The 26,256-nt window shown below is 40.8% G+C and overlaps 1 protein-coding gene and 1 long non-coding RNA gene across 8 annotated transcripts in view; one reads left to right on the top strand and one right to left on the bottom strand.

The window, feature by feature from the left end:
• The window catches only part of adck1 (aarF domain containing kinase 1), a 165,019-nt gene extending 151,190 nt beyond the window's left edge, over window positions 1-13,829 (top strand). For 5 of the 6 annotated variants that reach the window (XM_044166395.1, XM_044166397.1, XM_044166398.1 and 2 more), the window contains one exon: window positions 71-2,719. In XM_044166395.1, coding sequence (XP_044022330.1) covers window positions 71-230 — 160 coding nt within the window. In that variant the 3' untranslated portion in view covers window positions 231-2,719. Of the gene's footprint in view, window positions 1-70; window positions 2,720-13,680 lie in introns of those variants that run through there. The other variant, XM_044166396.1, reaches the window with a different exon arrangement.
• Window positions 13,830-14,688: 859 nt separating this feature from the next.
• On the bottom strand, window positions 14,689-26,007 carry LOC122861660. Of its 2 annotated transcripts, none has more exons than XR_006374544.1 (3): window positions 25,895-26,007; window positions 23,934-23,982; window positions 14,689-15,915 (listed from the first exon to the last, which is right to left on the bottom strand). It is a non-coding gene; the product is annotated as an uncharacterized LOC122861660 (long non-coding RNA). The 2 variants fall into 2 exon arrangements; XR_006374543.1 differs by lacking the exon at window positions 14,689-15,915 and adding an exon at window positions 23,724-23,826.
• Window positions 26,008-26,256: the final 249 nt, after the last annotated feature.

Here is a 26,256-nt window from a genome sequence, read left to right as displayed (position 1 = left end):
CAACCCAGTACCTTCAAATTGTGCCTGACCCTTGACCCTTTCCTTCTTCTGCTGCTGCTCTGTCTGACAGGCACAAGAGGAGTAAGGCTCAGTCCATGAGGAGGTGTCTGCAGATCACGCTGGCAGAGTCTCTGAACCTGTGGAAACTCACTATGTATGAACTGTTTCTGTGGGTGAAGGGCTCCTCGTTGGTACAGTGGCTCACTGCTCTGCTGGCATTTTTGCACTGAAGACACATCTGGAAATCACAATGGAACATGAACAACAGGCTGCAACTGTTGGCTCTCGAGGGGTTTATAATACACTGCATATTAACACATTTTGAATATGTGCTCATACATTCTCACACATGCAGACACACACTTACGTTAATGACACAATTTGTAACTCTCTGGATACATACAAGGCCACAAGTTGCTGATGTCTTTGGACACCAGGAGCAGCTATGGCTGCTGATAATTTTTTAAACCTGTTACCTCAAGATCACAACTTTTACTATTTGTCCACTCGGCAGTATTGAGAGAAACTATTTTCTCACGATTGTGACAGAATTGTATTTAATTTACTCAAGATTAAATACTTTTGTTTTACCCTTATTTAATTCAAGGCCATTATTGTCAGATGATTCTTCTCATAAACTTGAGATTGATATGAACCATATATTCAATATTTACACCATGCAGGTACCATCATGCCTGTACAGAGACCAAAACCAACCATATCTGACCGTATATTTTAAAGAGACAGAGGACAGATCCAAGCCAGCTACTTTCACACTTTATGCTAAGCTAAGATAACCATGCCCTGACTCTAGCTCTGTACTTAACGTACAGACATGAGATTGATATCCATCTTCTCATCTCACTTTTGGAAAAAAAGCAAGTAAGCATTTCCCAAAATGCTAAACTATTCAGTCGGGGGGCATAACCACCTTATATTTTGTTATTAAAACATATTATTATTACTTGAGGTACCAAGCTTTCTAAAATAATGTGAGTATGATCAGTTATCATATTATCTGTCCGATTATGACATTCACTAGTCATGATCTTGAGATAATAGGGTCTTAAATTATCATGTGCAACCTTTAAAGCAGGGCTATATATCTCAAACTCTTGACAGCTACAAACAATTCACTCCAACACACAGAAAAGACAGTGATGCAACAATGGAGGTTGAAACAAACAGGTGGATAGAAAGAAAAGTTAACAAGCAGAACTGTAAGCAATAAAGCAGCCAGATACCAAATTAGTTAGTAACACAGCCTGAAAGTTAAGTAAGTTATACACAAAGACAGGATTCCAGTCCAGGGGCAGAGTGCACTGACAAGCATGCAGGTGCAGGTGGTGACAGGGTGCAATTCACCTTCACCTCCATCTCATGACCAAAGAGTCAAATTCAGGCACACTATTGTTGTTGATGAGGGCTGCTGAAAACCAGATACTACACTCTTATGAAGAAGAATTATATGAAATATGAGAGGACTTTTTAAGTTTTAGTCACAGCAGAGGTGATCTGTATTCAGTCCTGGTAGTGTTCCTGCCTTGATGATGATGGATTGGACTGGATGTTGGACTCCTCAACAAAATACCTCAGAATGAAGTTTGCATCAAGTCACAGAATTTTCTGGTGACGCCGAATGCATGGAATGCTTTTTCAGCATTGAGTTTCAGTCTTTTCATTGTTATAATTATTGTATAATTATGAATCATGTTTACTTTTTCATTGGTACTGGTGTTCTTAGGTCATATACTGCACACTCATTCCACAAGCACACCAGTTTGTATTACTGTCATATTGTCATTAGGTGTTATTTGCTGAAGTGTTGTCACTCTGATCAAAAGTGATTCTTTCTTCAGCTTTTACATTCCTGCTGATAATTACTTTCTTTTCCTGATAAGGCAACTTAACACTTACACCTGAGACAAACTTTGGCAGGTTGTTCAAATTTTGGCAGGCTCCAACCCCAATGTGTAACAATGTGTGACTGACTATGATTGGTCTAAAATTTTACATAACTGATTGTGTGGCTCTGCAGAAAGGCTTCTACTCTGGCTCATTGCCTTATTTGAAATCTTTTTTTTTTCTTCAGAAAGTGGCTTAAATTCTGTATTTCCATCTTCCTATCTTTGTCTCTGTCACTGCTGTAACTGTTGTCACCACAGTTCACGATTATCTCCCTTGCCTGTGGTTTGTTGATTTGAATGTCAGTCAAAAGTCTTTTTTACAGTCATGGTGGGCAGCTCTTGAAAACTTTCACGAGCATCGAAGGTTTGACTTTATAACAGTAGTCAAAAGTCTGTTGCTTGGTCACAGTTATATAGCTTTCACAAGAGAGGCAAAGTCACAAATTTGTGTGCATAATTACATTTAGGTGTGCTTGTTTGGTCTGTGTAAAGCTGCCTGGAATCATTCTGTCAGTCTGTTTTTTTCCCTAGTCTATGGGACTACCTGCCATATTACAGTACTTTGAGGTTTGCCACATTAGAGAGTAGTGTTGAGAGTAGTTGAGAGTAATATCAAAAGCATTTTCCCCTGTAGAACAGATTCCCTTTATTTGTTAAGATGGTGACATGTTACTATTTCTATTGTATTTCTTTTTTGGTGGCATCAGATCCTGCCACTTTCTGTGAGTTGGAATAAGTAGGTAGAAACAAAATTGTTGGATGTTTTATCATTTAATAATAAATAAATTAAAAAGAAACAAAAATGTAAGAAATCAAGTGTACAATGTCATTTATTACATCTGTTTTACTTCTCTTTACTTATCTGCCAACATGTTTGAGGAGTCATAGGCTGCTCAGAAGTTTACTGTTGGACAGGGTTTCGTAATCTTTGAAGGAAATTACACTGTGCTGTTTTTGATGCCAACATTTCTCACTAAGGAGGAACACCCTACTTATAATCCACACTTTCTTGTATGCTAACTGCCAAAAGGGAATAGTTGAATACGTAGTGTATATAATTAGTATGTATTGTGGAATTGGGATGTAGCAGAAAGGAAGGAAAAAGAAGGAGAGAAGGCAATTTAGTCTTTTAAAAAGAGAGGACAGACACCAGCAAGAAGTATAGAGGCCCGGAACTGCCAAAATTAACAAATAAAATAAATAAATGACAATACATAAATTAATATGCCATTAACTGCACCAAAAATAATATTAAAATGAATTTAGGCATTATAATTATAATTTATAAAATGTGACACAAATGGATATTTCTGTTTTAATTTGCTTCTGTATTTATTTACATTTGTATTAATTCCCATATTTATTTACTTTTCCCTTAAATTTTCCATTTTATTTATTAGTTCATTCATTTCTTTGTATTCATTAATTTATTTATATATTCTTTTTTTTTTTTTTTTACAATTTTTTCTTTTTTTTACATTTCTGTATGCATTTCTACTTCATTATGCAAATTAGGGGGCTGTGTGTCACGGGCTTAACTTTTCAACTATTGGTTGATCGATATCACAGTGTATAGATCGACTATACATGCCTTGCTGCCACAACGGTGGCTTCTGGACACTGAGGGACAGTTGGTTCACTATCATACCAAGGAGATATACAGCTGGCTCTGACCAGGACTCTGATCTGGATCATATTTCATGGAGAAAAAATTATCTGGTCTTCCCTCTGACTTTTGGTGATTTACGGAGTTTGCTGATGGACAGTGATTAAAATCACTTACATTTCCTTCCAGGAGACCCCCCCCTAGCTGGACCCCCCTTACCTGATTTTTGTTTTGGATTTTGTCACCTTTTTCATTACTCTAGAGTTTGCAGGTCTGATGCTGGGTGACATGTTCTTTCTCTACCATGAACACACACACACACTGTAGTTTTTAAAATTTTTACTCAATCCCACATACACCATTCTGCTGCCAAAAATGCTCACTAGAACACCAAATGTGGATTAGTCCGCAACTGAAAATAGACCCCAGCAAATGCACTATTTCCTCCAATTTGAGTAACGTTCGATAAAAACTACAGTGTCCAACTGTTTTAGGAAATTACTGACCCTTTTTTAAAAATGGAACTATAACTTTGTGACATGCTTTTAAACATCTTCAGTAGGAACCAATGGGAACTCTTGAGAGACGGATGGACTTCATGGAATTTGTTGACAATAACAAAAATATACACCAGACTTATACATTAAATTTAGTTTGAGGCTTGTATTGATGTTATTCATCAGCTGTTTATTATTTTAGCAAGGGTAAAAAGCAATCGAGGCAATCTTTTAAAATGACATATTTTGAAGGAGACGGGTTTATGATTGCCTTCCTGTCTGGTACCCTGCCTTTATTTTTAATATATGGATAGGCCTACTCTACAGGGGCAAGATTTAGTACTCCTAAGAAAGAGCCTTGCAGTACACCATTAATATACAGACAGTTAACAATGTAATCAGTGACACAACTTATTGCATCTCCCTGACATCAGACTGTTGTTGCCTCGCAGATGACATTTTGATTGTATGTGATTTACATAGAGGAATTTATTCAACTGGCTAATTGTTTAAAGATTGAATTAAAAATAAAGAATTGTTTAAAGTCACTTGTCAATTGGTAGCATCAAGTAATTTGAAAAGTTGGCTCCAGGCTTTGCGCAATTTTACCTGCAACAGTGATGCCTCCCCAATCAGTGTAATTTTGAAAATGCCAAACATGCCTTCCAAAATTCACATGACCACTACAAAAAACAATTCATGTCAGATTTTGTCTGATTAAGAAGCTACGGGATAGGCCAAGGCAGCACATGACAACAGTTTGTCTCATTCTCTGGACAGTCTAAACATAGAAAAAAATTATCTGAAATTCAGCCCAGACCCGGAATATCAGCCTCTCAATTCCAGCCTTACAAGCTATAATCCCTGCAGCAGCCAGTCTCGCAGACACACTCACTAGTCAGGCTGCTGATAATTTGTCATTCTGTGCAGTTCATTCAGCCAAAGTGCATAATTGCAAAAATGTCCAAAAGGAGGAAAGTATTTCTGGACCACAAGTTGGACATCCAGGCCAGTGTAATAGGTATTTTTACAGGATAGTGTAGTGCTTATTTGCAATGCCCCATCAGGTGAATTGAAATTGGTTTCAGTTTTGTTGGCATATCCTCTACATGTCAGGGACACATTTTCTACAGCCATGCTGTGAATTTGTGATTGTGGATTTGACCATGGCTGCACAAGCTACATGCACTGTTGCTAATTTCTTCCACCTGTTTTGGTGATAAAATATAAATTTTCACCCTCATCACAATCTGCTGTTTCCCAGAGTAGTAAGTGTTTTCTCAGCATGGTGTGTATGTGTCTCATAAAGAGTGTGATAGCAGTCGATGTGTAGTATAGTCTTGGTGTGTATGTGTGTTAGCCACAGGAGGACCATCTATCTATATCACAGAGCCACCCAGGCCTGCCATAGCTAATAAGGACAGCTCTCTCTTTCTGTCCCTCTCTCCTTCTCTGAACACTTTAACAAGCCCTCTCTCCCTCCCTCTATGGAAGTGGTCTAAAGGAGGATGAAAGGTCACACACTCATATGTTAAAGTCAAAGTATCTTAAGAAAATGTGTTTAGACAAACATGCATGGTGCTCAGCAGGTCTTGCGAACACTTCACAAGTGCTCATTTGGGCTCTAAAGGATAATTCCAGTGTGCACATTAATGGACAAAACTATGAAAATAAGAACCTAGTTATATGAGCCGGAATTTTTGGAAATTTCAAACTTTTTTAACAAATCAAAAACTGAAAAATTGGGCGTGCAAAATTATTCAGCCCCTTTACTTTCAGTGCAGCAAACTCTCTCCAGAAGTTCAGTGAGGATCTCTGAATGATCCAATGTTGACCTAAATGACTAATGATGATAAATAGAATCCACCTGTGTGTAATCAAGTCTCCGTATAAATGCACCTGCACTGTGATAGTCTCAGAGGTCTGTTTAAAGCGCAGAGAGCATCATGAAGAACAAGGAACACACCAGGCAGGTCCGAGATACTGTTGTGGAGAAGTTTAAAGCCGGATTTGGATACAAAAATATTTCCCAAGCTTTAAACATCCCAAGGAGCACTGTGCAAGCGATAATATTGAAATGGAAGGAGTATCAGACCACTGCAAATCTACCAAGACCTGGCCGTCCCTCTAAACTTTCAGCTCATACAAGGATAAGACTGATCAGAGATGCAGCCAAGAGGCCCATGATCACTCTGGATGAACTGCAGAGATCTACAGCTGAGGTGTCCATAGGACAACAATCAGTCGTATACTGCACAAATCTGGCCTTTATGGAAGAGTGGCAAGAAGAAAGCCATTTCATAAAGATATCCATAAAAGTGTTGTTTAAAGTTTGCCACAAGCCACCTGGGAGACACACCAAACATGTGGAAGAAGGTGCTCTGGTCAGATGAAACCAAAATGTAACTTTTTGGCAACAATGCAAAACGTTATGTTTGGCGTAAAAGCAACACAGCTCATCACCCTGAACACACCATCCCCACTGTCAAACATGGTGGTGGCAGCATCATGGTTTGGGCCTGCTTTTCTTCAGCAGAGACAGGGAAGATGGTTAAAATTGATGGGAAATCTCCGGAGATGGAGCCAAATACAGGACCATTCTGGAAGAAAACCTGATGGCGTCTGCAAAAGACCTGAGACTGGGACGGAGATTTGTCTTCCAACAAGACAATGATCCAAAACATAAAGCAAAATCTACAATGGAATGGTTCAAAAATAAACATATCCAGGTGTTAGAATGGCCAAGTCAAAGTCCAGACCTGAATCCAATCGAGAATCTGTGGAAAGAACTGAAAACTGCTGTTCACAAATGCTCTCCATCCAACCTCACTGAGCTCGAGCTGTTTTGCAAGGAGGAATGGGCAAAAATTTCAGTCTCTCGATGTGCAAAACTGCTAGAGACATACCCCAAGTGACACATCGACACAGCTGTAATCGCAGCAAAAGCTGGCGCTACAAAGTATTAACTTAAGGGGGCTGAATAATTTTGCATGCCCAATTTTTCAGTTTTTGATTTGTTAAAAGTTTGAAATATCCAATAATAAGTTCCACTTCATGATTGTGTCCTACTTGTTGTTGATTCTTCACAAAAAATTACAGTTTTATATCTTTGTTTGAAGCCTGAAATGTGGCAAAAGGTCGCAAAGTTCAAGGGGGCCGAATACTTTCGCAAGGCACTGTATATGTATCGACAGGCCCACGGACGCAGCAGTCCACCGGTGACCAGGATTTTAAGCAAATTTTCCAGTATTTTAAGAATTAACATATTAACATACCTGTAAGCAATGCACAAGCTTCATCCCACAGTTTCTTCTTTTTTCTCTTCTCTGCCCCAGACTCCTGTTGTCTTTTTGGGGCCATTCTTTCTGATCTTGTCGCTGGGCTGGCTTCAGGGCAGGCGCAAACCACAGGGAGATGGAGGAGGGGGGCATGTACTGTATGTAGGCTATATCTTGTATTGCCTAATGGTCTAATGGTGCCTTTTGTAGTTGTGCTTCATCTTAGATTTAAATAATTAATCATTATGATTATTATGATTGATGATTATTAGGCTGTTTTGCACTTGGTGCCCTATGCATAGATGCCCGTGATGGGAACTTTGCAGCCAATACATGGAGCAGACTATTGACTATTATAAATATGTAACCACCTTAAAGATAACCAGAAAAGAGGACAAAACCCATGAAATCGAACAAAACTGTCCAACAATTAATAAAATGTCGTATGAACACCACAGCCAATATAGCATGTATTATTAAGCTACATAAATCAAATGGCCTGTTCCACAATCTTCCCTAGGTGTGACTTCTCTGTCCCTTCATTGTAAGTGCATTCCACTCAGCCTCTCTTGCCCCACTGTGGTCCTCATATATTTTTTATAATAATTTTGAGCTGAGAATAGCAGCCGGCAGTCACAGCTGTAACAGGAATTTTACTAAATTGCACAAAAGTTGTGCACTCCTTGCTGAAGGTAGAAGTCCCCGCTGGAAGATCCACCATGAGCATTTAGCTTGGCAAGACCCAACACAACATTGCGGGTGTGTTCAATTTGGGTCACTTAGTGTGCTTCCCAGTTGGTGCTTACTTATAACTTATAAAGGTATAATAATGCTAACCTCAACCATAACCCATAATGTTATCATCCTTAAATTTGTTGCATTGTTGTACATCTTTTGTACTGATCACAAATTAAAATTGCCCTACACCCTGATGCTGTGATTGCAAATATTTTAGACACAAAAACTATGGTTTTCTCACCCAGTAGATCAACATGTTCACAATAAATTTGTTTTGTTAAAACACAACTGGAGATACAGTTTCTGCTTTGGGTAGAAAAGTTGACAAATTACAAAGTCTCTATTTTGGTCATCAAATTTGTGAGTAAAACCAACTTTGAATCACTCTTCAGTGGTGCTCAGGTAATAGGTGGGAGAGTCTGATTGTGTCATGTGTGTTGAAGAAAGATGCCGGTGGCCTGCACTGCAGCGTGGGCGACGGCAATGTCATTGTACCTCTGTTCCAGTGTGTTCAGGCTAAAAAATGAGGTGTCACAGTCAATTGGCTCACGCTGTTCACAATACAGCACAGACCACACTCTGCCTCACTCACCACTGAGGTAAGTACAGGGTAAGTGTTTCTTTTCTTCCCTCTGTCCCTCTTTTTGTCTCTCACCCTCTGGCTTTCTCCTTTTTATTCTCTTCACAGAAAGTTCACTCACTTAAGCCTTTTGGTAAAATTTTCTTGGTTACACTGTTGATATTTTCCTCTAATTAAAAATCCAATATGCCAGTCAGTGTGGTCCACCTCGGCATGATATATGTGATGCAGTTTGTTTGATTTGAAATTTATAGTAATAATTAATCAATAACACACTTGCTGTCAGAGGAAGCTGGCTGAATTGATTCCAAAGCCACATTTTAGCTCACTTATGTCCACCCATCTAAAAAATCAAAAGCTTTCATCAATGTTCATTGCTGTTTGCCATGCATGTCCCTTCCTGTCAGTCCAACAGTTTGGTTCATAGCAAGATATTTTGACATCTATTGGCCCAATTGAGATAGAATTTGGTGAGGATATTTGTGGCGCCCAGAGGATGAATGTTGTGTTTGCTGACCTCCTGACCTGATCATCAGATTAGAAATTCCTCTTCAAAACACTTTGGTCCATAACAAGGTATCTTTCATGACTTAATTTCCATGAAAATGTCCTGTGATTCCTAATGTGAATCTTAATATTTTTGGTGTCCTGCTGACCTGTTAGATTTTACCCATTGCAGTTAAAATAAACTCAAAGTCTTTAATTATACATAAAATGACAATGCCATTTACTTTCTAAATCCGTCTGGCCGTATTTTTTTGTGGGCATTTTTCGTTGTACCTTGTTCCTGTGCCCAGTTCCCGGCATTTCTTCCCTTGAGTTTGGTTGTATGGATTCTTTGTCTCCCTTGGACCGTGTCGGGATTTTGGACTTTACACTTTGCATGCTCCCTGTCAGTTTGTTGCCTGTCTGCCTATCGGCCCTTTATCAGTCAGGCTTGGTTATGTGGGCCTGCAATCTGCCTGTCCCGAACCGGTCCCAGTTCCGAACCCATACCTGGGTACCCGCCTGGCTCTCGGTGGTCCTCGCAGTCATCAGACTGCACCCCGGCCTGCCAGTCATCAGCCTGCACCCCAGCCTGCTGGTCCCCAGCTCATATCCCTGCATGCTTACCTCCTACCTGCTAGTCTCCAGTCAGCATCTCAGCCTGCAAGCCAGGGGGTACCTCAGTCTGTTGCTGTCATGGCGCCTTCTGGGAAACACTCCAGGAGGAAGTGTGGCTCCCACAGCTGCCTGCCTGCTTCGCTGCTGCCTCCAGTTCCTGGATCCAGTTCCGGCGATCATCACTCCCTGCTGGATCGCAGCAGCACCAACCCCTTGTCGCCGCTGGATCGCAGTCACCTCCTTTTACGGCTGGATCGCAGCAGCACCACCGACCTCTTGTCGCCGCTGAATCGCAGTCGCCTCCTTTCCCGGCTGGATCACAGCAGCACCAATCCCTTGCCACCACTGGATCGCAGCAGCACCAATCCCTTGCCGCCGCTGGATCATAACCGCCTCCTTTCCCGGTTGGATCGCAGCAGCAACAACCCCTCATTGCAGCTGGATCGCAGCAGCAGCCATCTCCAGTCGCCGCTGGATCGCAGCCACCTCCTGGCCCGGTTGGACCGCAGCACGCCACTGAACAGTCTGCTGGACTGTCTGCTGGACCATCTGCTGGGTTGCAGCACGCCGCTGAACCATCCTCTGGGTTGCAGCACGCCGCTGAACTCTCTGCTGGGTCGCAGCACTCCACTGAATTCTCTGCTGGGTCGCAGCAGTACCCTCCTTCTCTGGAGGCAGGCAGGCTCCGGGTTCCCGGACATCACTGGTTCTGCCAGCTCCTCTACCAGTCTCCCCATCACCGGCTCCCTGTCCTGCTGGCCCGTCCCCGGCTCCCTGTCCAACCCCCAGGTCATACGCCCGAGGTCCTCAGCTCCCCACATACCCAGCCCTCGGATCGTCCGCCCGACGTCTACCACTTAGCCTTGAAAGTTTTGATTATTGGCCCCTCCTTGATTGTTTGCACCCGTGTCTCATTGTCTCACCTCCCTTAGGGTATTTAGTCCAGGTCTTTTCCGTTGTTCATTGTCGGATCGTTGTGTGTTCCTGTCATGCGTGTGTGTGTCGCCGTTAGGTGCATTTTTCGTTACCTGTTTGTTGCCTGTCTGCCTATAGGTCTGTCTGCTTATACCTGCCTGTAAGCTACTTCACCCCAATAAACACTGTAGTCATCTGGCTACTTCATCCTCATACCGTATCCTGGTCAGCTGCATTTGGGTCCACATACTACACCCCATACGACATATATTTGTGTAACAACTCCCTTCACTACTGTAAATTTGGACAGAAAACTAAATTTACACAATAACTCTTTATATCTAAACTTTTATTAAAACTACGAGTCATATTATCTCAAAATATCCAAGGTCACCACAAATTTGCATAGTAGCATAAAATCATCTATACATTTACATAACGACTGTCAACATATTCAGCATTTTTTGGAGTATCAAAATTCTTTTAATACATTTTGATCATGAGCATCCATATGTTCTATGTGCACAGTTACGTGCAGATGGGACTCACTCACTGCCTAGAAGGAGTTTGAAAAAGTAGGTTTTGCATATTTTGCAATTTTGCAAAAAACAATTATAGGCAAAAATGGCCTATATCACAAGATGCAGCTCAATTCAGGGAACGTGTGCATTTAAGATTTTCGAATGTGCCACTTACTATGTGGGAGTTACTGGCCAAAATGCGTTTACCTTGATTATAGAGCCACCTGCTGGTGGACATGTGTCATTTTTGGTGTCTGGTGTGTGCACCAGTCTATACCTCCCCTGTGAATTTCACTTGCATAACTCTTACGGTGTAGGCTACAGTACCACCAAATGGAAATAAAAAAAAAATAATAATTTTTGTCTGAGCGACTGGTGTACTGGGCACCACGATGCCTTGCACTCAGGCTTGGACCCTAAAAAAAAAAAATCTGAGCGATTTCAATTAGGGCTGAAACGATTCCTCGAGTAACTCGATTACTAAAAATCATTGACTGAAATTATTTGCATCGAAGCTTCGTTTAATCCATATAACTATACACAGCGGACTGTGGTTCGCACGGATGATTATTACTGTCGCGCAATGCGCTTACACTATGTGTGATCAGATACGGTACAGAGTGTCTTTGGTGTGATTTGACAGCGCAGATTACAAAGAGGAGGAAGAGAGAGAAAACAGCGAGGGGCGCAGAGAAGAGACAGGCCAGAGAAAGCGACAGAAAGTGTCCACGAAAACTACAGAGTGTCCATTGTAGCCTACCACAATAGCACAATGTCCATGCTTCAGCATCTCAGCAGAAAGCATATAAAGTAACAGTCTATGCATCCAGTCCACAGAGCGGACCCGACACAAGGTATATGAAGGCTTGCTGCTACAGGCCTGGACTGCTCGGAGACTTCCCATGATGCACCTCTTCCCATTCTCCTTCTCTCCCTTTCCATCTGTATGCATTTTTATCCCATTACTACATGTTACTAACTCAACATCTTCTCTCTCCCATAGTTTTGTGCTTTCTCGTTTCTCTCCTCTCTCCTTCTGTCGCTTTCAGCAGGTATTTCTGCCTCTGGAGCTGCAGAGACTGGATCTGTCGTTGTGGGCCACTTGTGCCCCCGTGGTCCTGCTCGACAACTGCTACTACAGTTGTTGTTATTGGCTCTGTTACTAATACTGACATTATTTTTCCTATACTTGTCATTCCTATTATTATTAATTTATTAATATTAACACTACAATTACTATTCTACTATTTAAAAAGAACACATATATTCCAGGTGGTATTTACATTGTGCCTCCCTGTAGTTAGGTTGAAACTTGTAGTTCTGAAACTTGAGTATATATACCTTTTTTTAAACAAAAGGTGTGTTTTTTTTCTTTAAAACCCAGAATGTAATATGGCACTTAAATGCACTAAATGGGTTTAGTTTTGACAGATAATATTATTGTAAGCAATTTAAGCAATAAAAATGTAGATTTTTCTAAAAAGGAAACCAATTAGTTGTTCATTTTAAGAGACGTGTTATTTTCTCTTTTGTATATTTACTATTGGTCTTTAATAAAGTATTTTTTATCCGATTAATGGATGGAATAATCGGCAGAATACTCGATTACTAAAATAATCTGTAATCTAAAATAATTTCAATAGGGTTCCCAGAACCGCTGGTACTGGGCACCACGATGCCATGCATTAATAATAATAATAATGATCATTTGAATTTCAATAGGTCCTCGTCACCAATTCTCGCCGCTCTGCCCCTAAAATCTGAGCCTAAAAATAATAAAACTAAATATCTGACCGATTTCAATAGGGTTCCCAGCACCACTGGTACTGGCCACCATGATGCCTTGCATTTGTGGTTTCGAGCCCACTCAGGCTTAGACCCCTAAAAATAAAAATCTGAATGATTTTGTGTCTGTGGTGGTTGGTTGATGTAATTTCATAGCTGACAGATGGCAACCATACAGGCTCACATACTGTGGCAAGGAAAAGTGTGTGTATGTGTTCATAACCATGTTAGCTACTTGGTCTCAAGCTGCTAGTACCCTTCATCTGAAACTGCTTCTGTTATGAATTGGCGCAATATAAATAAAATTGAATTAAATTGCTTGTTGGATGGTCAAACTGTAGGCACCCTGATTGGTATTACGAACCCCAGTGTCACAGTGGCCAAGCAGTAGTGTTAACCATTACTGTATCCTGTCTACCAGTTGCAGACCTCAAAATATGGACGCACTGATGAAGCTCTAGCTAAAGTTCAGTCAGGAAGACTATACTTCTGCATGCTTAGGCGTAGTTAATTCTCATTCCATCCTGCCATTCACTCCTCTCACACATGCTCATTCATATTTCCTGCTGTCATTATCCAGGGCTGTCAAATTGGGATACCTGCTGTTCCATCAGCTGGTCTCATCTATCCAATAGCACTGTAACATACCTTCATTGTCAACCTATCATCTTACTACCGTCAGTTTAAATATGATTCTCTCTGCCTTCAGTACGTTCATGCAACGCCTCTCCACCTCCCCATTACCACAGGTCCATCAGCTCATCATTCCATCAACCCCTTCAGATATCATCCTCAGCAGAGTCATCAGCCAGCACCACCACCACCAGTGTCTGGACTCCATGGGAGGATTTATTTTACCACTGCTGACGGAAGATGCCCTCCATTACCAAAATCTCCCTGTGGAGTCTAAGTGACAAAGACTGTCAAGATTAACATCTCACATCATCTGTTTCAATAAACACTATCTTTACTTCATTCACTTGTCTCTCCTGATTGAAATTTAATCTACTGACTAATCTGTTTAGTCCAGCTATGTCACTCACCAACTTAGTGTAAATACTTACCTTTTCTTGCATATTGTCATCTCCCTCCACCTGGTATATCACTTACTTTATCTACCAGTTACCTGCCACCAACTCTGTCACTAACCTAATCTGCCTTCCATTCTCCTCACTTACCTAGCCCACTTACCACTATCTTTGTCACCATCCCCAACCAGATATGTCATGTACAGTACCTTATCTACCCCTTACCAACCTCCACACACTAAAGAAAACTTCTTTTAGATATATGGTAATTTATATACAATGTTAACACATAATGAACACAGAGAGAATATAAAAAAGGCAGTTCATGCTCGAAAACCCTCCAATGTGGCTGAATTACAACAATTCTGCAAAGACTCATTGCAAGTTATCGCAAACGCTTGATTGCAGTTGTTGCTACTAAGAGTGGCCCAACCAGTTATTAGGTTTAGAGGGCAATCACTTTTTCACACAGGGCCATGTAGGTTTAGATTTTGTTTTCCCTTAATAATAACAACCTTCATTTACAAACTGCATTTTGTGTTTACTTATGTTATCTTTGAATAATATTTAAATTTGTTTGATGATCTGAAACATTTAAGTGTGATAAACATGCAAAAAAATAAGAAATCAGGAAGGGGGCAAACACTTTTGCACACCACTGTATATTCAAAACACATATTGTGCACATCCCATTTATAACAATATGTATGTACAGCAAGTGGTCGAAATTACTGTTTTCTCATTCCTTCATGTGAACTATATTCTTTACCATGTGACTGTTCTCGATCACCTCTCTGACTTTCAGTAGAGATCATTGATATTTTGGACATGTGGACTCTGAGACAATCGCTCCTGCACAATAGACAATGTTTAATCAATATGCTGAGACAGAGCTCTTTGGCACAGAGACTGATAAGAGTGGACAAAGGAAAACAATCTACCATTGAACCTGAAACTCTATTGTCTCATTCGTTTTGTTTTCCTCTCTTTTTTTAATCCATCTTGAGTCCATCTTAGCTAGCAGGGAGACAGACAATTTCAAAATATCTCCCATTTATCTGAGAAATTCTCATCGGTGGCTTTAAATTTACAGCAACATTAATATAGCATTAATTTAATTGGAGTACTTTGCTTAACAGAGACGTGTTATACTTGTCTTGACTATCATATCATAATGTTCTTTTAGAAAATTTGAAATGTCCAATTTTTGCAGTTATATCATACTGTCACTGCTACACAGGCACATGGTGTTGTCAGCCATTTCTTGTCACTTTAACTGAGATGGCGTAATAAACGTGAGGTTTGTGCTACCTCCTCCCAAGTTGCACCTCAGTGTACAGACACCCTAACTAACCAACAGGAGTATAGGGGATGCAAACTCTTACTGGCTTCCCATGAACCCTGGGTCTCTGCAGTGGTGAGTGAGAACTTTACCTGGGGAATTTAAGTGTTATGTACACAGACAGTAGCAGGTCACAATAAACAGGAGATTGCTGTAGCTCCGACTCAGCGGGTTGCTGCAGCTCAACAGGCTCAGGAGTGTGCTGCAGCTCAGAAAGTCCAGGAGATTCAGGAGTGTGCTGCAGCACAGAAGATTCAGGAGACTGCTGCAGCTCAGGGAATTCGGGTGACTGCTGTGGCTCAGCAGGTTCAGGAGGCTGCTGCAGCACAGAGAGTTTGGGTGACTATTGCGGCTCAGCAGGTTCAAGAGGCGGCTGCTGTGATCAAGCAGAGGCAGGATGTGGCTGCTGCGATCTGGCAGAGGCAGGAGTGAGACTGATGCAGCTCAGGAGATTCAGGTGACCGCTGCACCACGGAGAGTTCAGGAAGCTGCTGCAGCTCAGGAACAGGTGTCGGCCGGGCCACCGACTGGTACCGAGGAGCTGGAGTTGGCCAGGCCTCCGAATGGGGATCAGGCAGGACTGGAGACATCACTGTGGCGCTGGGTGGCTGAGTCTCCGTGGTGCACAGGAGAAGGGAGACAACAAGACACAGGTGAAACTGATCAGGGCAGGGTAACAATCAAAAGCAGGAAGTAAAACTACAAGACACATGAGGGAAAACTCTTACCAAAATAAAACAGGAAATAACACATAAACCCTGAAACCATGACAGGTATAGGCACTGCACAGTTTTGATTTAATAATTAGCAATAAGCTTACATAAATATTTTCTACCAGGACTGTAAAATGTAAAGTTTGGCTAACGTAATGTTAGTTGTTGGCTGACATGAGCTCCAAAGTATTTTTGTTTAACATTACACTTTTATTGGCAACCATTTTCAGCAGTTGTGAGTTGATCTCACTAATGTCACGGGGTCTTTTAGGTCCAAATAATAATAAAATTAATAATAAGATAAATTCTAGTTTTGGTGCATACATGCAAAATTACAATCACACATTACAAACAATTACAAATCCTGGTAGCAATTAGATATTTGTCAACATTGACACAGGGAAAAGGGTTACTTGTTGTTAACTATGCCCATGGCCATGTTGTAACATTAGCTAAAGCTATCAAACAACAAATAACACTGTAGACTACATTAGCTGTCCAGCAGAAAACAGGCAAGTTCTGCATCACTGTAAACATTTGTCCCTCATCAGCGATTTCGATTTGGGAAAGGCCACACCACTGTTTATCCTTGTTTTATGCCATCTCCTGTTCTGATTTTGTTTTGCTTTTTCATGTTTTGCTTCTTTGACGACGAGGATTCTTTTTTTGCTTGTGTTAAATAATAAGGATGATCCTCCATTTGTAAAAATGTGGTTTCTCAAACTTCTCAGAAAAACAAAATGGTTAGCCAGCACCAGCGAACACATTTTCCTCTACTTTCTTCTTTGTATACCAACCGGTGCTATTGCTCCACCACCGTCAAGCTGCCACTTCAACTTAAAAACGTGAAAGGCTGTCTATAGAGCCAGTGTATGGTTTGTCCGTTCTGGGCTACTGTAGAAAACATGGCGGTGCAACATGGTGGCCTCCATAGAATGGGACCCATTCCCATGTAAATATGAAGTGCTTATTCTAAGGTAATGGAAACACAACAATTCTTATTTTCAGGTGAATATACACTAATGAAAACATACTTATGAATATTATATTCCATTTCTGCCAAAAGATCCCTCTAAATATTATATACTGGACCTTTGACACACTGACAATTCAATTCAATTTTATTTATATAGCGCCAACTCATAACAGACGTTATCTCATTGCACTCATATCTCATTTCCCATAGAGCAGGTCTAGACCGTACTCTTTATAATATGACAGTGTGGCATGTTTAAAGAAATCAAAATTTTCAGCAGGGTTCAGTGTTTGTCTGATTTGAGTGAGCTAATTGGGAACAACTCAGAGCCTTTGTAAGTGTGTGTGTGTGTGTGTGTGTGTGTGTGTGTGTGTGTGTGTGTGTGTGTGTGTGTGTGTGTGCGCGCTTGTGTGTGGGTGTGTGTCCAGGGTGACACTGTTAGTATTGGACTTGCTGGAGTGAATTAACATTGCTGCGTAATCACTCTGCATTATGTTCAAGCTCAATAACTTGACACTGCAGGTCAGTGGCATGTCAAGCTGCTTCTGTCGATATGTGCTTCAACCACCCACACACGCATGCAGTTGATACCCGTTGTAACACACACACACACACACACACACACACACACACACACACACACAATACTTCCTGCAGGCAGGCATGACTTATATACTCTGAAGTAGAGAAGATAACACAGTGATGTGATCAATAGCACTTTGGTGGCAACCACTCCCTACCCCTGTGCCCTCAGGATATATACTGTTTGAGGGCAGTAAAAATCCTAATGGATTCACCCTCTCACTTCCTCTCTCTTTATTTTACCTTATCTTTATTACCGACAATGTCCCTCAATGCTCCATCTTCTGCTTTAAAATATCTGTCTCTCTAAGGGCAACTATTCTTTGCAAAGAAGATGTTTCCATCCTCCAAACAGATCCACTGAGAGCTCTGAGTTTATGTAACGGCTCAGTTTGTGACTATAGATGCGTCAGCATGTACATGTACAGCATGTAGTTAGATAATTGAAATGGGAGATAGGACTGGAAAGAGAGTGAGAAAAATCTATGTGAAGACATTTTCACTACAATAAATTGAATCAATTTAAACCTTTGCAGAAGGGCAGCATTTAGGCAGTGCACAGCAGACTGAATCCTCTATCCACCATCCATCCATTTTCAGTATGGGCTCATTTCTATTTATGATTTATGTAAAAGGCTGGGCAGCAGCTTGCACAGGCTGTCAGTCTATCACAGGACTAATATGAACATATTAACATTCTGTGTACTTTGTTGGATGGAACAAACCACATTCTGAAAGTCTTACTCTTAGAGTCTTACCAGTAGGGATTCAATTCTTATATTTGTCCTCCTAGTGGTGCAAGAGGTAAGGGCAGGGGTTCATTTAAATCAAAAGGGTTCATTCTCTGGGGATCATGAATGTGCTTAGCAAATTTAAACTGTAAGATTGATTGTGTGCAAAGCTGACATTGTTCCCTGAGGATGGCACTAAAAAGCTCATGTAGTGTCCAAAATAGAAGATTCATCCACTGGGACCATGGTTGCTTTCCTTCTGCCATCGTGACTATGAAGTGATAAGAGCGAAGACTGCAAGAGGAGCTTGGAGCAAGGAACCACAGATATATCTTACAAGTAATTTAAGTAGTATTTTACCGGAAGCCAACACCCCTTAACTGTCCATCCATCCATCTATCTGGATTCTGCCTCTTATCTGCGTCTGGGCTGTGGTGGCAGCAAACTAAGCAAGGCAGCCCAGACATCCTTTCCCCTAGCCACACCCTCAAGCTCCTCCTGGGGGATCCCAAGACCTTCCCAGGCCAGATGCAATGTGATCCCTGCATCGTGTTCTTGGCCTTCCCCGGGTTCTCGTCCCAGTTGGACGTGCCTGGAGAACCTCCTTGGTTCTACGATGATCTCTTCCAGGATGTCTGAGTTCCTCACCCCATCTATAAGGCTGAGCCTAGAAACTCATTTCAGCTGCTTGTATCTATGATTGGTGTGGTAATTACCCAAAGCTCATGACAATAGTTGAGGGTTGGAACACAGATCGATTAGTAAATTGATAGTCTGGTACAACTAATGCATTACTGCTGAAGTGGTACACATTCTTGCAGCCAGGGTTCAGCACGTCAAGGCCCACGCCCTTGCCTGTCACCCGATTGACAGCACAACCAACTTCAATTCCTGTACTTGCAGGTGGTGGGCCTCAACTGTGATTCTGTTTAGTCAGCTGATCTGATGGGACTGTAAAAGATCCTGTCATTCCTCACCTCTCCATTTGTTGCCTCAGTGTTTTCCCACCTCAACCTCTGTTTTTGAGTGTGCTTTTGATTCTAGTTTTGGGTCAGACTGCACTTTCTGTGACAGTACAGCTTCGCTGTCATTTAGTCTTTACTGCATAAAAATCTACTATCTGTGAAACCAATAAAGCATCTGAGCTACATCTTGCAGTCCATGTCTCCTATAAATTACAGATACAATGTGTCACTCTTGTGCACTGCTAGTTTACATTCATTGCCAAAATTCAGCACAGAGGAAGTTATTACTTACCATGGTTAGTAGTCAGTGTTGACATTATTATTATTTTAAATTGTACTTATTGTAACTATAACCAGTGTCTTCCCTTAACCTTAAACGAGTGGTTTAAAAAAATGCTCAATCAGGGAATGAGCACAATCAAGGAATGAGCATACTCAAGTTGCCACACACATACTAAAGGTTTTACAAGTTTTTACAGATTTATTTATCATTTTATAACACATGGGTATGAATGAGATTTAAGTTGCAGTTCCCTTTATGCTATTCACAGAAACAGATGTTAAATACAATATTTATATACATTAGATGATGAATAATAATAAGTCATAGAGATAAAACAAATTCACATGGTGAAGTGCTGAGTGCATCCGGAAAGTATTCACAGCACTTCACTTTTTCCAGATTTTGTTATGTTACAGCCTTATTCCAAAATGGATTAAATTCATTATTTTCCTTTTACAAACAATACCCCATAATGACAACGTGAAAGAAGTTTGTTTGAAATCTTTGCATGTTCATTAAAAATAAAAAATGAAAAAATCACATGTACATAAGTATTCACAGCCTTTGCCATGACAAAATTGAGCTCAGGTGCATCCTGTTTCCACTGATCATACTTGAGATATTTCTACAACTTGATTGGAGTCCACCTGCAGTAAATTCAGTTGACTAGACATGATTTGGAAAGACACACACGTGTCTATACAAAGGTCCCACAGTTAACAGTACATGTCAGAGCACAAACCAAGCCATGAAGTCCAAGAACTTCAGTCTGTAGACCTCCAAGACAGGATTGTATTGAGGCACAGATCTGGGGAAGGGTACAGAAAAATTTCTGCAGCATTGAAGGTCCCAATGAGCACAGTGGCCGCCATCATCCGTAATTGGAAGTAGTTTGGAACCACCAGGACTCTTCCTAGAGCTGGCCGCCAAACTGAGCAATCGGGTGGAGAAGGGCCGTAGTCAGGGAGGTGACCAAGAGCCCAATGGTCACTCTGACAGAGCTACAGCGTTTCTCTATGGAGAGAGGAGAACCTTCCAGAAGAACAACCATCCACCACTCCACCAATCAGGCCTGTATGGTAGAGTGGCCAGACGGAAGCCACTCCTCAGTAAAAGTCACATGACAGCCCACCTGGAGTTTGCCAAAAGGCACCTGAAGGACTCTCGGACCATGAGAAACAAAATTCTCTGGTCTGATGAAACAAAGATTGAACTCTTGGCCTGAATAGCAAGCATCATGTCTGGAGGAAACCAGGCACCGCTCATCACCTGGCCAATACCATCCCTACAGTGAAGCATGGTGGTGGTAGCACCATGCTGTGGGGATGTTTTTCAGCGGCAGTAACTGGGAGACTAGTCAAGATCGAGGGAAAGATGAATGCAGCAATGTACAGAGACATCCTTGATGATAACCTGCTCCAGAGCGCTCTGGACCTCTGACTGGGGCGAAGGTTCATCTTCCAACAGGACAATGACCCTAAGCACACAGCCAAGATAACAAAGGAGTGGCTACGGGACAACTCTATGAATGTCCTTGAGTGGCCCAGCCAGAGCCGAGACTTAAACCCAATTGAACATCTCTGGAGAGATCTGAAAATGACGCTCCCCATCCTACCTGATGGAGCTTGAGAGGTCCTCCAAAGAAGAATGGGAGAAACTGCCCAAAAATAGGTGTGCCAAGCTTGTAGCATCATACTCAAGAAAACTTGAGGCTGTAAATGGTGCCAAAGGAGCTTCAACAAAGAATTGAGCAAAGGCTGTGAATACTTATGTACATGTGATTTTTTTTTTCATTTTTTATTTGTAATACATTTGCAAAGATTTCAAACAGACTTCTTTCACGTTGTAATTATGGGGTATTGTTGAATTTTGAGGAAAATAATGAATTTAATCCATTTTGGAACAAGGCTGTAACATAACAAAATGTGGAAAAGTGAAGTGCTGTGAATACTTTCCAGATGCACTGTAAATTAAGGAGTCTCAGAGCCCGAGGGAAGAAGCTGCTCTGGAGTCTGGTGGTCTATATCTCTTACCAGATGGAAGCAGGGTGAACAGGCTGTGGCTGCGGTGGGTATTGTCTTTTATTATACTTTGGGCTCTGCTCTGCAGGGCTGAGTACACAGCCCTGAGGGGCTCTGGTGATTGTGGGGAAGTCCAATATCCAGTTGAGTGTGGTACTCAAGCCAAGTGCTAAGTTTTACAAGGGGAGACTGTTGAATGCTGAGCTGAAATTAATAAATAGCATTCTGATGTAGTTGTTGTTTTTCTCAAGGTGTGTGAAGACTGAGTGGAGGGCAGTGGAGATGGCTGCCAGTTTCTCAAAACACTTCATTATAATGGGAGTGAGTGTCACAGGATGGTAGTCGTTTAGATGAGATACCACAGACGTTTTAGGTACAGGAATGATGGTGGCTGTCTTGAAGCAGGTGGGAATGATCTCCTGTGACAGTGATATGTTAAAAATGTCAGTAATAACATCAACTAGCTGTTTGGCACACGTTTTTAGTACACAGCGAGGGATGTTATCAGGCCCAGCAACTTTACTCATATTCACTCTCAGCAGGATACTGACAGTGGCCGGGCCTCTGGAGGCAGAATACACTTTACAGCTGACTCTTTATTTAGGAGATCAAAACGAGCATAAAATGTGTTTAGTTCATCTGGTAACTTGGCCTCACACATGATAGGGGCGCTCCTGCTTTTGTAGCCTGTGATGCATTTAATCGCATGCCACATATCTTTAGTGTTATTGGTGTTGAGATCTCTCTCTAGTTTCTCCTGATGTTTCCACTTTGCCAGCTTTCAGTCTTGCTCTGGCGGTGTTGAATGCTTCCTTATTCCCTGACTAAAAGACAGCTTTTTTGGCTCTGGATAGAGCCCTCACCTCTCCATTCATCCAGGCTTTCTGGTTGGAGAATGATTTTAATGTCTTTGTGATCACCATCAACACATTTGCTGATGTATGATGTCACTGGTGCTGTATATTCCTCAAGATTGATGTGGTTCTCCTGGGTGGCGGCCTCTGAATATGTGACAGTCCTGTAGAGCTGCTGTAGCTTCATCTGTCCACTAGGGCTGGGGCGATTCATCAACATACATTGATTTGTATATCATGTGTCGGCGTGTCGCAATGAAGTATGGCTGCACCCAGTCATGCATGGATTCCCCCAGAGAACAAGCTGCAGCTTAAAAACCTCACCCACAATCTCCCCTCGCAGTAGCAAATATAATTTTACTATCTGCCAAGATGTACAGAGTTGAACTTCTCAATTTGATGCAAGTTTATTTATTACTAATTTAAAGCATAAACTCACAAGTGTGAGTTATACAGTCAGGTAGGTTGGCCTGCTCTAGCCATTCGTAGGCTTATGCACTGGTACATATTCATTTAAAAAGTTATTCTTGGCATCTTACCTCTGTATTTATATTTCAAAGAAAAATAGTGGACAGTATTCTTTGTGCTCTCGTTTTCATTTGTACTGCTGCCAATCTTGGCCAGGTCTCCCTTGAAAAAGAAGTTATTTATCTCAATGGGACGTCCTTGTTAAATAAAGGTTAAATAAAAATAAATAATTGCTACCTTCTGATACAGTGTCAGCAAGATCTGAAATAGTGGGTGCAGGGCCTCTGTAATTTGATGCGGAATACCACAAATTGGATAGATAACTTAATCTGCAGTCATCAGCTACATCGGCTACATTAGTGGCTGTTTCTGAGGACTCTTTTTCCATCTGCTTGCACTTAAAGTACATAAAACAAAACACAATAACATCTTTCTTAATACTAATTTTGAATCTTTATTACCAATTTGTAATATAATTTGTCAGCATTTATACTGTCAATGGTTATAGTAAATGATTAATCAGAAATAGATACAGTGGCATTATTGGCATCTAAATCTCAACAGCCAATTCAAAGTGCAAAATGATCAGAATACCAAGCTTATAAAAGTTGTTTAATGTCACTTTCATATAATTTTCAAACAAGTGAGCTTCTGTCAAATGTCAATGGCAGACTTCTCAGAACAGAAGTTTTACTTCAGCTCAATTTTAAGCAATACCAAAAACTGAGTTGTAGCGAATGGCATTCAAAATGTATTACAATTACAAGAAGAATTATCATTTCCACACATGGCTTCTAATATCTCTTCCACCAACTTTGTCTGGATGCCATCTGCTGTGTGTGTTGATTTGAAGACATTAAGCCATGACACAAAGCTGAAGATTTGGGCATATTATTTGCATCATACAATGATGTGTACCGTGGTCAAATGTCCTGTGTAATGAGGTTAATTGTCCACAGTTACATATCTAGTAAAGGATACTTCCTAAGTGTAATGTTAAATATTTATTTAAAGATAAAATAAAAACAACTCGGCATACCTTCTGCATGTCCTTGTCCTCTGCCATGTCAGTGGGGTTGGCGCTGCATCTGATGTGTTGAGGCAAAAAAGGAACACTTATAGTAGTATAAGTAGTATGAGCACAACAAATAATTGGTCTTCCTGCATTGCTGGAGAAAAAATAATCACACAGCAGTATCAAAGAAGGAATATAATTCACAGGAATGTTAGACATGTAATTTAATTACTGAATAGGTTGATGAGCATGAAAAATATAAAACCATTGCCAAGGGCCATTACAGTCACTAGAGTCACATTCAAGTTAATACTTGAAGGATATTCTAGAGAATATGCCTTTGAAAATGTGTTCCACTATAATCATGAAAACTCCAACTGAGGGATAGTGTCACATCCCTCACAAAGTGTTAAAAACACATACAGAATCTATGACAAAATGCAATAAACCTGTTCTGGATGTTTGCAATGGTCCAGCACTATACAAGGACTCACATGTAGGCCTGTATTATTTTTTGGTTACCTGATTTTTCACACTTTGCATAGAGCCAAATGGCAAATGCATGTTGTTAAACAGTACATCGACTTGATATTTGGTACTGGCTGTTGTGGCTGGCTGCAAATGTAACAGCAGACAACAACTATTAATTTCATAAAACTGTATTATGTATCTTTGCACTATTACGGGCCTAAGTCCATTGTGTGGATTTTCATATAACCAGTATCACCTTTGAAATGCAGTGCAAAGTTGTTCACTGTGTGTGTTGAGTCAAGAAATCAGTGGTTCCTTTGCTGCTCAGTAAACTGGACTTTTGGCAATCAGATGACAAAATGGCTGATTCCACACCCAAAGCCTCAAGCTTGGACACCTTCACAATACTTAGGTAAACAAGACAACCACAAAAATAGTAAATAATGGATTATACACAAAATTGACAAAACCTACATTTAAAAATCCAACATACACAGAAGAAACAACTCATAACAGGGTAGGCAATCTCTGTGAAAACAGTGTTGTCACAGGTGAAAAAACTGTGAGAAATAAGTGCCAAGGGAGATTACATTAACTATACATTAGCTGTGTTTGCGTGGAGTCTAATACTCCACTAATAATTGGACTCATAGCCATATCTGACTACTAATGCATCAACTGACCACCTTGATCTGAACAGACTAGTCCAACCAGTAGGAATTTAGTTTGAGAGGGGTGGTATAAGCCTTTTGACAATGTGAGAATATTTGATGCCGATAGCCTTGTAAACATTTGACTACTTTTTTTTCTACAGACTACATGTGGTTGTACTGAGAATATTTATTTGGGATTAATTCATTTGAAATGATTAAAGAATCTAAATATAAACACTCAAATTATTTGTCACAATGTTCTGCTCACATCACAATTGCTGTCAATTATCCTTACATTTAATACTATAATGATACCACTAACGACTAGTAAATGAAGCTTCTTTCCAAACCTCTAACTTCAGCTGCTTCTTATGCTTTTAATATTGAGCTCCCTCATCTCAGGGCTAAGGTCCTCTGCCTGGCCTTGTGCCCTCAGTGCTGCTGCTTCTTGAAAGTATTTCTACTTCTCGTCTTCCCCTAATGTAGACCACCTGCCCTTAATATTGTTCAGTGTTCCTCAGAAAAAAAATAGATGCACAGAAAACTTAACACTTCAGAGTCTGCATCTCTATTTTAAGTACATTCATACACACTGGTTTGCACTTGGGTTGTGAAATCCATTTCTCTGTAACAACTCTGTAAAATCAACATAAAGTGTAAAGTAATGACCTAATTCTTTTCCACACACACACACAACATCTTAAACTGATGACACTTCAGTGTGTGAAGTACTTGCGAAATACTATCCTGAAAATCAGTTTCACGACCCTTGTGAACCCCTAATGTAAATAGGGCTACTATGTACAACAACATAGTAACCTTTTAGTATAACAATTAAAAGCATTCAATTTTGTCTCTCACCTTTGTTTCTGAGAATGTCCCTACAAAAAAAGATTGTATGGCGACACCTCTCGTGTGTGAAATTTCGGCTTTGAGGGCCGAGGGCTCAAAAGAAGTGTTTGTAGTTTCCAATCCAGTTCTGAAAGACAGAAAACAAATATAATTCCATTTTGTAATTTGTACCAGCAGTACAGCAAAATCATATATTTATTTGACATGTTGATCGTTAGATTTAAGGTTTAATTTAGTGCTGCACTATGACATAGGCTTCCAAACCAGTAACTGATGCAGCTCTTGATATTAAAGACGAACCAACTTGTGTCATTCCCTCCTTAACGGTACAATGTGTAATTCCTGGCCACATGCTCCAAACAAATAGGGGG

The sequence above is a fragment of the Siniperca chuatsi genome, linkage group LG15 (assembly GCF_020085105.1).
Source record: "Siniperca chuatsi isolate FFG_IHB_CAS linkage group LG15, ASM2008510v1, whole genome shotgun sequence".
Taxonomy (NCBI): domain Eukaryota; kingdom Metazoa; phylum Chordata; class Actinopteri; order Centrarchiformes; family Sinipercidae; genus Siniperca; species Siniperca chuatsi.
Note: the sequence above shows the minus strand (reverse complement) of the source record. Positions and strands in the feature narration are given on the sequence as shown.